The sequence below is a fragment of the Penicillium vulpinum genome (assembly GCF_028829585.1).
Source record: "Penicillium vulpinum strain IBT 29486 chromosome Unknown utg000002l_segment0_segment0, whole genome shotgun sequence".
NCBI lineage: Eukaryota > Fungi > Ascomycota > Eurotiomycetes > Eurotiales > Aspergillaceae > Penicillium > Penicillium vulpinum.
Window position 1 is genome coordinate 3490283 of NW_026643242.1, and position 14422 is coordinate 3504704.

A 14422-nucleotide genomic window follows, 5' to 3' on the forward strand; every position below is an offset into this window, starting at 1 on the left:
AATGTTTCTCTCAATATCAATTCGGATCAAAACTAGGCTGCGACGAGATCATGCACTGCACATATGCCCAGGGTCCTTGTCAAAATGGAATAATCACCGTGCATAGTGCGGGGTCTCGATTCATAAATCATTATAATGAACATGTTTTGAAGCATTATTCTTCATGTCACACAATTGAGGATGCCAGAGTGAGAGTGACAGGGAGGAAAGGAGGAGTATAAATATCCTCAAAATTTCGTAGATGTTGGAAGTAAACATACTCGGATCTTGTGTATGATAGCCCTAATCATGGCAGTTACTCCTGGTCCTTCGGTGCTTTCAGTCATGAAAGATTTACCAACTATAGCTCTCACTTTGCTGAAGCTGAGCTTGATATTGGTGAACATTACTCTGCCAGGTTGCTTGAATGAAATTTGGCTAACCAAAGGCTTGTATCAAAATAGATCCCACTTTCCCTCATCGGTATCCTAGTCTATAATGTCTACTTTCACCCTCTGGCCAAGTATCCTGGACCAAAATCCATGGCAGCCACACGTCTACCTTATATGCGCATGACCATGGGTGGTCGTTTCCCACAACAAATGAAAGTGCTGCATCAACAGTACGGCGATGTGATTCGCATTGCCCCAGATGAACTTTCATTTATAGACGGCGCGGCGTGGAAGCCAATCTATGGTACACGTCCTGGCCATAGCCAGAAGTCCAAAGATGATCGATTTTACCTACCAAACGCTGAGGGCGTTCCCGAGATCATCCTCTCTAATGATGCCGACCATTCCCGCTTTCGACGTTTGTTGTCGCACGCATTCTCTGATAGCTCACTGCGTGGTCAGGAACCTATAATCAAGGGCTATGTTGATCTTTTGATCCAGCGCTTGCATGAGAATATCAACAGTGGAATCAAGGCCCTTGATATGGTGGCCTGGTACAACTTCACAACATTCGATGTTATTGGAGACTTGGCTTTCGGGGAGTCATTTGATTGCCTTCGGAATTCGGACTACCACCAATGGGTAGCCATTATCTTCGGCTCGCTCAGATTTGGCGCTTATACAAATGTGGCTCGGCACCTTTCAGGATTGAAATACATCCTCCCATACATAATTCCCAAGCATATTGCCTCACAGCGGGGTACACACCTAGCCTTGACCAGGGAAAAAGTCCATGGTCGAATATCCAAGTCCAATGAAAGACCTGATTTCTTCGGCAACATCTTGAAGCATCAAAACACCGAGAAAGGATTCAGTGTCCAAGAAATGGTCAACAATGCTAGTACCTTGATCATCGCCGGCTCAGAGACCACTGCTACTTTGCTTTCCGGTGCGACCTATCTGCTGCTGAGAAACCCACGTGTGCTGGCAAAGCTCCAAGATGAGATAAGATCAGCGTTTGCTACAGAAGAAGAGATCAACTTGGAATCTTGCAACAAACTGGACTATTGCCTGGCCGTCCTCACTGAGACGCTTCGAATGTATCCTCCCGTTGCAGTTGGATTACCTCACATCGTTGATGCCCAAGGTGATATGATTACTGGAAAATGGGTGCCAGGCGGAGTAAGTACAAAATTAGCTTCCTTGAAAAGCTGCTTACACATTTGATAGACAACTGTTTCCGTGTGTCATATAGCTGCCAGCCACTCCCCTACCAACTTTACAGATGCAGAGCAGTTTATCCCAGAGCGTCATATGAACGACCCCCGCTTTGCAAATGACAGTAAGACTGCAATGCAACCGTTCAGCTTCGGCCCTCGGAACTGCATTGGACGCAAGTAATTCTTCGACATTTCATTGATGTTTACTGTTTGCTCATATATGTTTCTCCAGTTTGGCATACGTCGAAATGCGTATAATTCTTGCTCGCATGGTCCTCAACTTTGATATGGAATTGGACCAGCCTGAAAAAGACTGGATGGATCAAGATTGTTTTGTGCTATGGTACAAGCCAAAGCTGATGGTTCAACTAAAGCCGAGAGTTCACTCCCAGTGATTATTGCACTAGGGCTGCGATTACGCAGGGCTTTTGTGCATGACGGACGGTGTTGAATCTCGATATCAGATTGGACTATGATGGAAATACACGGGAAGAGGAGGGCGCATATGTAGGTCTGAGCTTGTCGTTATAGTACTGATATTAAACAAGTAATCAAATTATCAAATTATCCAGGCAATTCATATTAGCGGAAGGCCATAATGCTCGATCTGATAGATAGATAGATCAATCAATCAATGAAGGTTCAATTAACCTGTTACAGTCTACCTAGTTGCGTATGACTACGCAGGCGCTTCATCCAACTGAAACAAGGACTCGAAGCCAAATGCCGAGTTGGGATCACTCCGGAGAGTAAATATAGAGGCTGATTTGTAGAGAGTGTGGAATCAGCCCATTCCTGCATACTGTAAACCCATAAAGCCATACATAAGAAAATATAACACATGAATGCGGCGGAATGCACCCTCCGCCTTCCAACAACTACTCCCTCCTCCTTCCAACTCCTTCCTCCTCTCTCTCCTCCTCCCTGCATCCTCCCCCGCTTCAGTTACACTTGATGTCGTATTATTCATAGCCAGTTTCCCGGCTTGTTTGTCGACATTGGCTGAGCTTCTCGCTTCCCAGCTTCGTTTTCGTCATTGGCTAATACCATCGTCTTCCACACCTAGATCCACTGCCGCAAGGCCTGTCGGTTCCTCGTCGCCCTCCTCGAGTCTCACGTGTTAAAACTGCTGGAGGAGATCTGTTCGGTGCATAAAGTTGGCCACGTAGCGGATGGCCTGTGGGTTGAATAGAATCTTGTTGTAATCCTTGTCCTTTACTCCCACTTTGTCGAGCTGCTTCCACATTTTCACCCGAAGCACGGTATACAATTGACATTGCATCAGGATATGCCTCGGGTGTTTGTGAACCTGCATCGCAGCTGCATTGGTCTTTCTGATAGATAGATAGAGACATCGGTGCCCAAGGTATCTAATTTTTAAATTCATCAAGCTCATTGAGGATTTTTCGCCCGTATAAGCTAGTATTTGACAATTATTCGAATAATATAGTATTCCTTCTACTAATACCTAGGTATCTTGCTCACCCATATAGGCGTTATTCCTTCCTGCCCTTATCTCAATCGGTTGCATCGATGTACATAGCTCATCTGAACTTCGAACATTCAAGAAAATCGATGTGTAGATAGCCAAAATTTCTATGACTATAAAATTCGCTATTTTAATCAAGATCAATCAACATCGAAACATCTCTCACCTGAGAAATAAGCTCAAGCTACTCAACATAGCCACTCTACATTCAATTTATACATCCCCACTCACCGCCTCAACCATATCGGCAAAAAAAAAAGACTCCGCAGATCCCAAACCGCAAAGACCGGCTCGAATCCGCCAATAAATCGCTGGGCACAAAGAAACCAACATGTCGCTCTCTAAAAGCGAGTCGGACGTAATCCTCAACCGGGCCAACGTCGCTTTATCCCGCAGCCAAAGGCTCGTGGCCTCATGGCTACCGCAACAAACACCAGAAGAGCTAGCAAACACCAAGACCGACGAAGAACTCCAACGAGAAGAAGATGAAATATTCACCGCAGTGCCAGAGACGTAAGTGCGAACCTAGCCTCCCACCTGAAATCCAGACATACATCCCCTATCATCATCCCCCAATTCAACAAAATATACCACAAAACGCACCAACTAACCAAATCCCCGAATTCACAGCCTCGGCGTCGGAGCCCCCCTGCCCCAGAAAGCAGCAGATGGAAGCTGGAACCGCACAGAGCTGGGCTTAGACGATAAACTGCGCAAACAACTCCTCGGCAAGAACTACGATCGTGTTATGAAGGCCGCTGCCGAGAAAAAGGCGGCGGCGGCTGCTTCTACGGCTGCGGCTGCATCTGCTTCAGCTAGTACAGCGAAAGCTGAGGTCGAAGATGAGTATGATGAAGAGGATGGTCGCTCGGCTATGCTTGCTAGGCAGAAGAATAAGAGGAAGGGTGGGGCTGGGGCGGGTCATGGTGTGCATCCTGCTGCAGCGGCGGCTGTTGAGGCCGGAGATAAAGATGGTGAGGAGGGCGAGGGAACGCCAGCTCAACAGGCAGCTCCTGCTCGCTCTAAGGGCAGGAAGAAGGCGACGAGTTATCTTGATGAGCTTTTGGCTGAACGCGCGAAGAAGAGGAAGAAGAGGTGAGGATTTGTGACTGATACGTTCGATTCTATGTTTGCACGCACATGAGCGTTGCGCGAGCTTTCGCTCTGGGTTCTCTTGAATAGATTAGACTTTGATCTTGGTCGCTCTAGACGCCGGACACGGTCGTCGGGCCGTTGATTCGGGTGCTTGGGGGTTGAACCCATGCCGGCCAGAGCAGGATTACCCGCAAAGGCATCACTCCGCCACAGGCAGAGACTACAGCGCAGTATCACTTGGCTAGATAACCAGCAAAGACTGCATATATACTCAAATGGCAACTTGGCTGAGTTGTCACACTGTTGCCATGTGCCACTCCAGCAAGCAAAATACCAAGATCAAACAGTCTGCAGAGAAAAAACATCATTCCAATTGATATAATCAAACTGCAAATATAAAATACAATTCAATTCCAATCTCTTGTTCTAGGTGCCACAAGATTCAATGTTTTTTTTTGCTCCGCCCAACCCAAGGGTATATATGATATGCTGTGTTGTGTGTGAACGAAATATGGGGACCCGGAGAGCCGTTGGCCACGTACCAGGATTGGCGTGCCTTCGCCAGAATTAAATATCCAAAAATAGAAAAGATGAAAAGTAAAGGAGAAGAAATGGGGAAAGGGACATCTACAGGCGCAATTAAAAAAAATTGAGATCAGAGCTGCGGACATTCTTCAGATGTCTGAAGATGGGTGCCCTTTGCTCTGGTCAATGGTACATATGTAGGTCAAAGGAACAGGGGAAGAAGAGAGAAGTGCCAGGACTGGTCGGTGGTATAGGAACTCAATAGGAAAAGGAGAATGTAGTGCCACCATTGGTGTAAGGTGGATGCCAGAAATCTTCCAATAGTTAGGATTTATTCCAACCGCTTCCGCTTCCGGTCCTCTACCATCGCCTGCTGGTCCTCATCAGGTCTTTCGGCAGTATCGGCAGGATTGAGTAATGAATGCACATTGCTTGCCATGCTCGAGCGACGAGTTGCAGGCAACGAAGAGCCGTGAGGGAATCGTGAGCCACCGAGTGTCCAGCCGTTGTCAACACCAAGCATGGACGGTGAAGGTTCGGCAGCGGGTGGAGTGGGATGACGGGATTGTTCTTGAAGGCGGCGGGGCGCACCCATTTCGTATTGGGCGAGAACATCACGGACTTGCTGGTCACTGGAGACCGGGGTTCGGTGCCCCGGTGATGAAGGCCAAGGGCCGTTTGGAGGGTTGCCAGGGGGATAGGGGGAGGCGGCCGAGGGGGACCAGCCGTGCTGTCGGATGTCTGCAGACGTGTGACGACGGGCCAAGTTAGGCCCTGGGGATGTTGAGACGGAGAGAGGGTGAGGCATTGGTTGCTGTGGAGGCGGCGCAACGGGAGGTTGCGGGCGAGCGTATGCTGAGGCAGAATTGGCGCCGCCAATCGAGCCGTAGCGGCGAGGAGATACTGAGAGATGGGGAGGAACGGGTGGTCGGATCATGTTAGTGGGTCTAGGTGTATGGTCCATCATGGACTGTCGACGGGAATCGTCCTGGGGCATTTGGCGCGGGGACAAAGGTGGACCGGATTCAGTCATGCTGGCGAAGTATTGTTGCCGTGGAGGCATGAGAGTCTCGTGAGTTTCGATGGCGCGCATGATTTCGATATGTTTCTCAACTTCTCTTTGCATGCTCGAGACTAGGGAGTATCAGTGCGTGTCACGATGAGTGAGGCGGCAATATTGACATACCATCGCGATGTAAAGGGCTTTCCCTATCTGGCACAACAGCTTGAAGAAACCGCGAAATTGAATGCGTCCACTGAAATCAGATTAGCTCCAATACACCCGCACTGATATAGACGGCGGACATACTTGGTAGCACTTTGTCAGGCTTTCAGTCATAGCATGACATCTCGAGTTCAGTGCCAAATTTCCTTCTTCCGCCCGAGCCATTCGGCCATGCATCTCCAAGAGGTTTTGCTCTAGGCTGTGGAGTCTAAGTTCGGTCGGATCAGGTACGGCTTCGGCAGGTGTTCCAGGCTGCGAAGCAGGAGCCTTGTGACCAGGGAATGAATCGCGGTGGATTAAAGCGTGCCTTGAAGCACGGCGCTTAATCTCTCGTAGACCAGCTAGATCGCCTCTTTTGAAATTCCCGTTGCCATGTTTAAATTCCCAAAGCGCAGAATCTGGGGATCCGGTGTGAAAAACGTCGCTCACTAACACAGTCAAGAATGGTCAGAAATCGCCCAATCAAAGCTATCATGCGAAACACCCACCTTTGTGAAACCCATACATATTCAGCTGCCGAACGAACGAGGAGATATTGGTATGCTTGAAGTACGATCTGCGAGAGTCAGGGACGGGCCTATTGGCAGAGAAGATAACACCCACGCTAGGACTTTGGAGAATTCCGAGGTTGGCGACATGACGAAGCTGTCGTTTGTACCAGACCAAGAGATGAGATGCTGGATGCCGGGGTCTTCTAGCATACTATCGGAAAAAATATCAGCCCATGAAAACAAGACACGAAAGACCAAAAACATACTTGTAAAGCTTGTGAATGAAAGCCGTCTGGACGACTTTTGGCTGCTGAGCTGCGGCCGCAGCGCCGATAGCCTGATTCGGAGCATTCAGAGCATTGATTCCAGCTTCAGATCCATTGGTGATCCCGGTCATTCGGTCGTCACTGCCATGCGCGCCCGTGGGCGGAGGGGTGATATCCATCGAATGCTGACCAGACGACGACAATACAGGAATGTTTCGTGTCCTGCCCGGGGCGTCTGCTACCCCGGCGAATGAAATCCTAGTAGAAGGAGGGTCGGCAAGACGACTCATGTCGTAGGGGGGTGGGTATATATATAGGCACAAAATCGATGATGGATGCGACAGGATCGTGAGGGGTGGAATTCGGACGCGATGGACCGTTTATGCTCGTGCCGAAAGAACGTGGGAGATCAACCAATAATCAACACTTCTGTCATCGCGCAAAAAATGTGTTGTTTCCAAAAGAAAAGAAAGAGAAGGGGGAAAAAAAAAGAGAGAAAAGAAGAACAAGAAAGTCTCGAAGTGTCTGGAAGGTTGAGAGAGAGAGGGCTCTGCGGGGAAGGGGGCCAGAAATGCGTTGACAGTCGGATCTGCAGAAAAGGAAGTTATACAGGGATGAAAGAAAAGAAGACCAATTGGATATATTATTGGACGTTATTTGGATATTAGCTGGATATTATTTGGAGGAAAAAGGGGTGACATGTAGTGTTATTACTTTAATTGCCCAACTCTACTCCATACCCTCTTATAGCCCCCATTGGCTTGAATTCTGCCAAATTAAATATCAACACCAATATAACATTTATATATAAAAGTATTAAACAAAAGTAAAGAGGCTTGAGGTATTTAACTCTTATATTTGGCAATTATAGAGGGTCCATATGTCTGACTGTAGCTAGGCTGGCTAAACCGGGACTAACATTGTTCTACCTCCATAGTACTCCGTACTCCATACACTACTTAGTACTATTATTATATCTTATATTACCCCTAATAATAAAAATAATAACTTGATATTGACCTAAAAATCTCTAGCTTCTGGGTTGAACCAAAAAAAGTCCGAAATTTGTATTGCCTATGTTGTAGATACTGTTTTCCTTGCGATTTGCTTTTTTTGGCCACATACAATATGTGGACTTGGTCTAACTCTTGTCGGGGTATCTACATATTTATTTATACAGTGTTACATCTAAGGTGGACAATGAGCTTGTATTGACTGCAATCGACCGCTAGCGTCCAGCTTGGTTTGACAGGGGTTACATAGCTGACCAGTGGATATAGTCATTTCAACGGATTCCCACTTTTACTTCCTTTCGCTTCATTTTATCTTCGGGTATATTAAGATAGCATGAGGACTAGGTACACAAGCTCGATAATGATGCTCAAAGTACTCACCCTGGTTAGCTAGTGACAAATCACCAAGTTGCAATCCTCATATCAGGGATACCGGAGGGGAGCCATGCCTCATCAAAACACCAGATCCAGACTTTGTTATCCGAAGGGAAGATAACGAAGTCTCCATCACCCAAAATAGAGGTGCATGGTCGGTTATTCGGAAAAACTACTGTGTGTTTGGATTTGAATTGATATCCCTTAGCGTGGTAGACATGTGAGAGCTCTGGGAATTCATAGCCAATACACAATTTAGTATCCGTTGAGAACTTGAGGTCCTCAAAACAATAAATCAAACCCGGACCCCGGGCTGAATAGTCTAGATTGGCGAGATGATTCTTGAAGTCGAGCTGTCGGGGGTGGAAATGCACAGCAATCCGGCCATCTGCATCGAGTGAAAGAGAAAACATATTAACAAAAGCTTCAGTTAAACAATGTGTCATCAAAGCAGAGCTTTCGCCGGGGCGCAGGCATTCTCTGTATGGCGTCACATTTTCTGCTTCGCGTTGAATCTCCCATGAGTCCTCAACCTTCAAAGGAAGGCCTCGAAATTTCCTCCAGATGCAGACAAACTTATTCTCATGGATAGAGAACTTCTGGAGCCGCAGACAGCGGTCTTCGTAAAGCAAGGCATCACTTCCCCAGGGCTCAATATTGTCGCCATATCTTTTGCGGATGCAAAGGACGGAGAATTCATCTTCCTCTGGATGTACTGACAAGAAAACAATGAACAGCCCAATTTCGATGGAACGGGCAACTCCAGAGTCAAAACAGAAGTGGACTACAAAGTCCGCATAGCTCAGCGCGACCTTGGATCCGATGGTTATGAAATGAACAAATTGCAGCGAAGGGATGCGAAAGGACTTGTACTGTTCTTTGGGCATATTCCAGACATGACAATACCTATCGGTACCAGTCAGAAGTGCATTCAGTAAAGCGGTATTTATTTCTGGCTACATACCCCCGAACAGAAGTTGCTGAGATCAAGGTGTCCGAGACCTCGACATGAGTAAATTCCTCTCGATTCGCTGTTGTGAGGGTTCTGTTTTTGCCGGTGGGTAGATGCACCATGAAGATAGTAGTTCGATCTGTGGACTCTTCGATCCACGCGCATACTCCATTGAAACAGCTGATGATGTCCCTATTCAGGTCGTCATACGAATTGAGAGGCAAGTTGTTGGGTATTGTGGCCACAACAGCAGGAAGACCCCTTTCTGCTCGAATCCTTTTTCTAATCAGCGCATTGAGATATGTAGGGCTGGAATCAAGCTTGATTGCATTTTTCCCCATGTGGTGTCTGATTGCAGATGTGACGACGATAGTTGAAGAGAGCAATTGGCGCCATCGCTTGGAGACCTTTAGAATATCAACTTGTCAATCGACGTCACGAATATTCAAAAAAATAGACTAGCGTACTCTTTGCAGGAGAATAAGATCGACTAGATCCAAGTACTCTGCTACCATAGCCACTATTTCCAGAGGCAGTTTATCAAGCAAATCACATTGGAATGTCACAGTTTCGACTCGACTTTTCACTTCTCGTATCTCATAAGGGCTTAGGTTATCAATGATTTCGTTGAGTCTGTTTGTATTAGCATTCAGAGTTGACTATGAATTTTGGCCATGGGACATACACTGCTCGCCGGCTTGAGTTATCGCGGAGAGCCATAAAGCTCTCAAGAATGGGTTGCATGGGTGAAGCCATGTTAGATCGAGTCGAATGGAAGATTGGGTTAAAGGAGGAAACTCTCAAAGAAGATTTGCTGAATGATGGGTGTAATTTTTTTGGAGGCCAGGATTCCAATGGGGTGAGGTTTAAGTAAGGTGGTAGGTGACCCGTGGACATCAGTAAGCGAGGCTCAACTTTATACAAACCTCACTTCTGCTTTGTTGTCTCCCTCATGAAAGAATTATTGGAATTTGCCATTTCCAAAGCAACTCCCTATTCAGCCTTTCACCAATACATCTTGGAGCTATGATGACAATGATACAACTCCAGAAGACAAGTGTGTCTCGATATATGGCGGTTCACACTAGATATTCCGGGAAAGCTCGAATACATGGAGGAATACAAGTCATTTCCATTCGGATGAAGCATTCATTTACCTTACATACATGAACTTTATATGAAGGGTTAAATTCACACTAAATAGTGAGAGATCAATATATCAACTCTCACACATCCCGATTAGGAACTGATCCGGGTCATAGAAACACTCAAGAATACAGTGATAAAAAGAAAATAAATGACACAGGAACAGGCGCAAAAGCATTACGAAGATCTCTCTAAGAAGTCACTGCGGCGGTTCGGTTCGCTAGCCCCAGCAAAAAGCCAAATGAAAATGCTCCCTACCCTCTCTATCATTATAAACACCCTTTAGATGCCGAGGGTGAACTCAACACCAACGTCAATATCGCGGGCCATCTTGACGACCTTGGAGAACTGGACGGACTTCTCAGCGGCGTTCTGGAGGTCCTCGATGGAGAAGATCTTAAGGCCAGACTCGTTGATCTAAAAAGTAGGGAATTTTGTTAGTTTATCTCATAGCTAAGAACAGGAAGATAGGGACTGGAATCATACCAGCTTGTGGGCCTGCTCCATGTTGGTACCCTGCAGACGGGCGATGATAGGAAGGCGCAGGTTCATCTCGTTAACGACGTTGATCAAACCCTGGGCAATGGCGTCACAACGGACGATACCACCGAAGATGTTAACAAAGACGGCGGACACCTTGGGGTCGCTGGTGATCAGCTCGAAGGCGCTCTTGATAGCAGCGGGGGTGGCACCACCGCCGACATCGAGGAAGTTGGCAGGGGTACCGCCGTTAAGCTTGATGATATCCATGGTGGCCATGGCGAGACCGGCACCATTGACTAAAAGCGAGAATTAGCATTGCGAGGTTTTCAGGTATCAGCAGCATTCTTACCGAGGCAGCCAATATCACCATCGAGCTTAATGAAGTTAAGACCGTGCCTAGAAAAAAAGATAGCAAGTTAGTAATGTTGTTTTGGCTCTTTGTTCAGCAAGGCAACCTACTCAGCGGCCTTGACCTCATCAGCATCCTCCTGGGAAACATCGCGCCAAGAGAAAGCCTCCTTCTGACGGAACTCAGCATTGTCATCAAATCCAAGCTTGGCGTCCATAGCCAAGACCTGGTGATCGGAGGTCTCAGACAGGGGGTTGATCTCGAGCTGGGTAGCATCGCGCTCCATGAAGCACTTGTAAAGGTTCTGGATTGTGGACTTGGCCTCCTCGATGCACTGCTCAGAGAAACCAAGGTCAATGGCAATGGTGCGGGCGATCTCGTCAGTCACACCGACGTGGATATCAATGGGAGTGGTAATGATGGCATCGGGGCTCTCCTTGGCGACAGCCTCAATATCCATACCACCCTGGGAGGATGAGACGATGACGGGGCCACGGGTAGCACGGTCAAGGAGGATAGCAAGGTAGAATTCACGACGGGCGAACTTGCGCTCGCAAATGTAGACAGAGTTACAGATACGGCCGCCAGCGCCGGTCTGCTTGGTAACGAGCTTGTGGCCGATCATCTGGCCAGCGAACATCTTGGCCTCGGTGGGACTGCAAAGATATCTATTAGCTTCATTGTTCCCGACGATCCTCGAAATTGTTCAACTCACGAGTAGATCACACGGACACCACCCTTGAGACCATTGTCGAATTGACCCTTACCACGGCCACCGGCGAGAACCTGGGCCTTGATAACAAGATCACCACCACCTAGAATGTAATGTTCAGTAGGCGCGTTCAAAGGGGGAAAATCAGTAGGTTGTTATTACCGATGGACTTGGCAATAGCCTCGGCTTCTTCGGCAGTGTTGGCGACCTCACCCTTGGGGACACCGACACCGTACTAGATTGTTGATCAGCAATTCCGAGTTCCTGTTTTTTTCGGGCGACCGAAGGGGATACGCGGGTGCACGTACCGACTTGAGGAGTCTTGCGGAGAGATACTCGTGGATGGAAAGGTTTCGCTTCTGCAAAGCGACTCGGCTCTGGATGGAGGGTTGCTATTGTTCATAACCAAAGTCAGCTCAATCACATAAAACGAGTGCCTTGGATCCAGATATCACTCACTGTCGCAGCCTTGAAAGCCGCCGCAACGGGTCTACCGCGAGCAAGCTTGAACATGATGAATATTAGGATGTGAGAGGAGAGGGTGATTGTATAGAAGGGCAATGGTATGAAGCCCGTTTAGATAGTTGGTAAGAGACCAGGAGAACAGCTTTCTTTTTCACTTGCTTTGGGGATGACCTTGCTCTGCGGTAAAATCGGGTGCCGTAGCCAACCAGCGATCGTGCCCGGCCTGACTCAGCATGGGCTCGGGGACGACGCGAATATAACGGAACATGGCTATTAAAGTCGGTACTTCTTTACTGGTTATAGATCTTTTGTTTATCTTTTATATATCTCTTCTTTGAATATTTGGTTTTAAACAAAATTTGACCTATATCACAATATTGCATTGAATGAACTCATACTTCAAACCCACAAAATATCCTTCCCCTTATTTGCCCGAGGCATTTTTGATCTTCCATAGCTTGAACATTTTAGTCATGACCCGACCAAACAGTCCCGACCAAGCCCAGCCACCCGACAACAGCCAGATCAACCAGCTAGCATTACCTTCCCAGATCCAGGTCTTGCGACCATGAGCCCACGGCCACAGCCAACGCCAGGGGGCTGGGCCATACAACACCTGAGAAACGACACTGCGAGCATAGGCGCCATTTGGCATAGCGTTGTGCTGGCTATGCTTCACACGGGTAAGATACTCAGTCTCGATAGGGGAATACAAGGAATCCGGCTGCAGAGTACGGTCAGTACGCGCAATACGCGATTGTACACCGCCAGTAACGATAGTTGTGACATGGACGCTGTTGATCATGGTTAGAAAAACGCAACATGGCGAGGGGCCGTATCTAACGAACCCGAATGGAGCCAGCTCCACGCGAAGCGTATCACTGAATGAGTGCAGTGCAGCTTTAGAGGCATTGTAGACAGAGCCGAATACGTATGGGATAATCTAATCATCGTCAGTAAGATAGGATCTGCAAAGATTGAGATATCTCAAACTTACTCCGGCGATAGATCCAATTTGCACAATAGTGCCCTTCGCCTTGATGAGCAAAGGCAAGAAAGTCTGGCACATAGTAATGACCGCGAAAAAGTTGGTTTCGAACGTTTGGCGGGCCTCGTCGAGCTCTACTTCCATCGCGGGGACAGTGTAATCTGTAGCAATCAGTACCTACGTCGAATTATTGACGCTAGAAGCTGCGAAAGTGAAGTTACGTACTCCGACCACTGTTAGATATCAGCTAAATGTACCGTACCATCCATGGATAAACAGTAAAAGATACTTACGCGTTGTTAACAAGATAATCGAGACCCTTGTCTCCGAGCCTCTTTTCAACATCGGCAAAACACGATTTCACATTCTCTGGGTCATCAACCGTAAGACTCAAGGTTTCAATACCGAGTTCTGCCAGATCAGATATGGTCGCCGCATCGCGAGCGGTTGCCAGCACGCGTAGTCCATTTCGATTGAACTCGCGCGCAAGGGAGTTGCCGATTCCACCTGGGGAGCATCTACAGTACATATCAGAAGCTGTTATCTGTCGCAAGTCACTTGTAAGCTTACCCTGTGATGAGCACCGATTTGCGAGTATCTATCGTTTCCGACATGCTTGAGGTAGATATTATGATAGACCGAAACAGATTTTCTAAATTTGAAAGATGGTTATACAATGTAGTAGAACAGCTAGCTACGGCATGTACATCTGGTATCTGGTAGGGAAGTGGAGATCGAGATGCCTCGGCTCCCCCTGTTCCACAGGAATAGCAGTTAGCCCTAAGCCCTACTTCCTGTTCTGTCTTTATAGTATTGGTGGCTTGGAGATTGAAAGAGGCTGGCATAAGGTCAACAAATCGGAAAAATAGATCAAAATAAACTACTCCACCTCCTTACATCCACATAACATATTTCCAGGAATCCATGTAGTACCTGTGGTCTACATTGTTTATCTCTCAAAGCAGCCACCCTGATTGGGCTCGATTCTCTCCAGTTTCGCACTGATCTGCGACTCTTTGTATCATTATCTCCCACGTGAAGATTATTATTTCGGAGCAGTTCACGGTGTTGGACTTCCCCGGAATGACGAAGTGAAACTACACATTCAAAAGAACCCTCACACCATATCAAAATGCTCGGTACGACCAGAGTTCTATTGACCAGCTCCTTCTCGATCTTCGGGGCGGTAATTGGTTTGTGTTGGACCAGGTACAGCGTAGTTCTGTTTACTTACATGTAGTTTAAGTGTAACCATTT

General features: G+C 47.3%; 6 protein-coding genes across 6 annotated transcripts; 2 read left to right on the plus strand and 4 right to left on the minus strand.

The window, feature by feature from the left end:
• Positions 1 to 288: 288 nt before the first annotated feature.
• Positions 289 to 1986, plus strand: N7479_004386 (cytochrome P450; the record flags this gene model as incomplete). The annotated part of the gene is made up of 4 exons (XM_057252083.1): positions 289 to 378; positions 444 to 1553; positions 1602 to 1768; positions 1824 to 1986. The coding sequence occupies 4 exons, from the start codon at positions 289 to 291 to the stop codon at positions 1984 to 1986; spliced, it is 1530 nt and encodes a 509-aa protein (XP_057111408.1).
• A 1425-nt stretch (positions 1987 to 3411) lies between these two features.
• N7479_004387 (DUF3245 domain-containing protein) lies at positions 3412 to 4179 on the plus strand (the record flags this gene model as incomplete). Its single annotated transcript, XM_057252084.1, has 2 exons — positions 3412 to 3593; positions 3711 to 4179. The coding sequence occupies 2 exons, from the start codon at positions 3412 to 3414 to the stop codon at positions 4177 to 4179; spliced, it is 651 nt and encodes a 216-aa protein (XP_057111409.1).
• An 852-nt stretch (positions 4180 to 5031) lies between these two features.
• Positions 5032 to 6972, minus strand: N7479_004388 (heat shock factor family protein; the record flags this gene model as incomplete). The annotated part of the gene is made up of 6 exons (XM_057252085.1): positions 5032 to 5834; positions 5887 to 5956; positions 6010 to 6353; positions 6414 to 6481; positions 6529 to 6627; positions 6683 to 6972. 6 exons carry the CDS (start codon positions 6970 to 6972, stop codon positions 5032 to 5034), a joined length of 1674 nt encoding a protein of 557 aa, XP_057111410.1.
• Positions 6973 to 8096: 1124 nt separating this feature from the next.
• Positions 8097 to 9778, minus strand: N7479_004389 (F-box domain protein; the record flags this gene model as incomplete). The annotated part of the gene is made up of 4 exons (XM_057252086.1): positions 8097 to 8976; positions 9035 to 9429; positions 9490 to 9655; positions 9708 to 9778. The coding sequence occupies 4 exons, from the start codon at positions 9776 to 9778 to the stop codon at positions 8097 to 8099; spliced, it is 1512 nt and encodes a 503-aa protein (XP_057111411.1).
• A 672-nt stretch (positions 9779 to 10450) lies between these two features.
• N7479_004390 (succinate--CoA ligase (GDP-forming) subunit beta) lies at positions 10451 to 12225 on the minus strand (the record flags this gene model as incomplete). Its single annotated transcript, XM_057252087.1, has 8 exons — positions 10451 to 10585; positions 10655 to 10947; positions 11001 to 11047; positions 11111 to 11656; positions 11716 to 11815; positions 11875 to 11947; positions 12021 to 12104; positions 12172 to 12225. 8 exons carry the CDS (start codon positions 12223 to 12225, stop codon positions 10451 to 10453), a joined length of 1332 nt encoding a protein of 443 aa, XP_057111412.1.
• Positions 12226 to 12601: 376 nt separating this feature from the next.
• Positions 12602 to 13779, minus strand: N7479_004391 (SDR family oxidoreductase; the record flags this gene model as incomplete). Its single annotated transcript, XM_057252088.1, has 6 exons — positions 12602 to 12971; positions 13026 to 13120; positions 13175 to 13326; positions 13391 to 13398; positions 13459 to 13683; positions 13736 to 13779. The coding sequence occupies 6 exons, from the start codon at positions 13777 to 13779 to the stop codon at positions 12602 to 12604; spliced, it is 894 nt and encodes a 297-aa protein (XP_057111413.1).
• Positions 13780 to 14422: the final 643 nt, after the last annotated feature.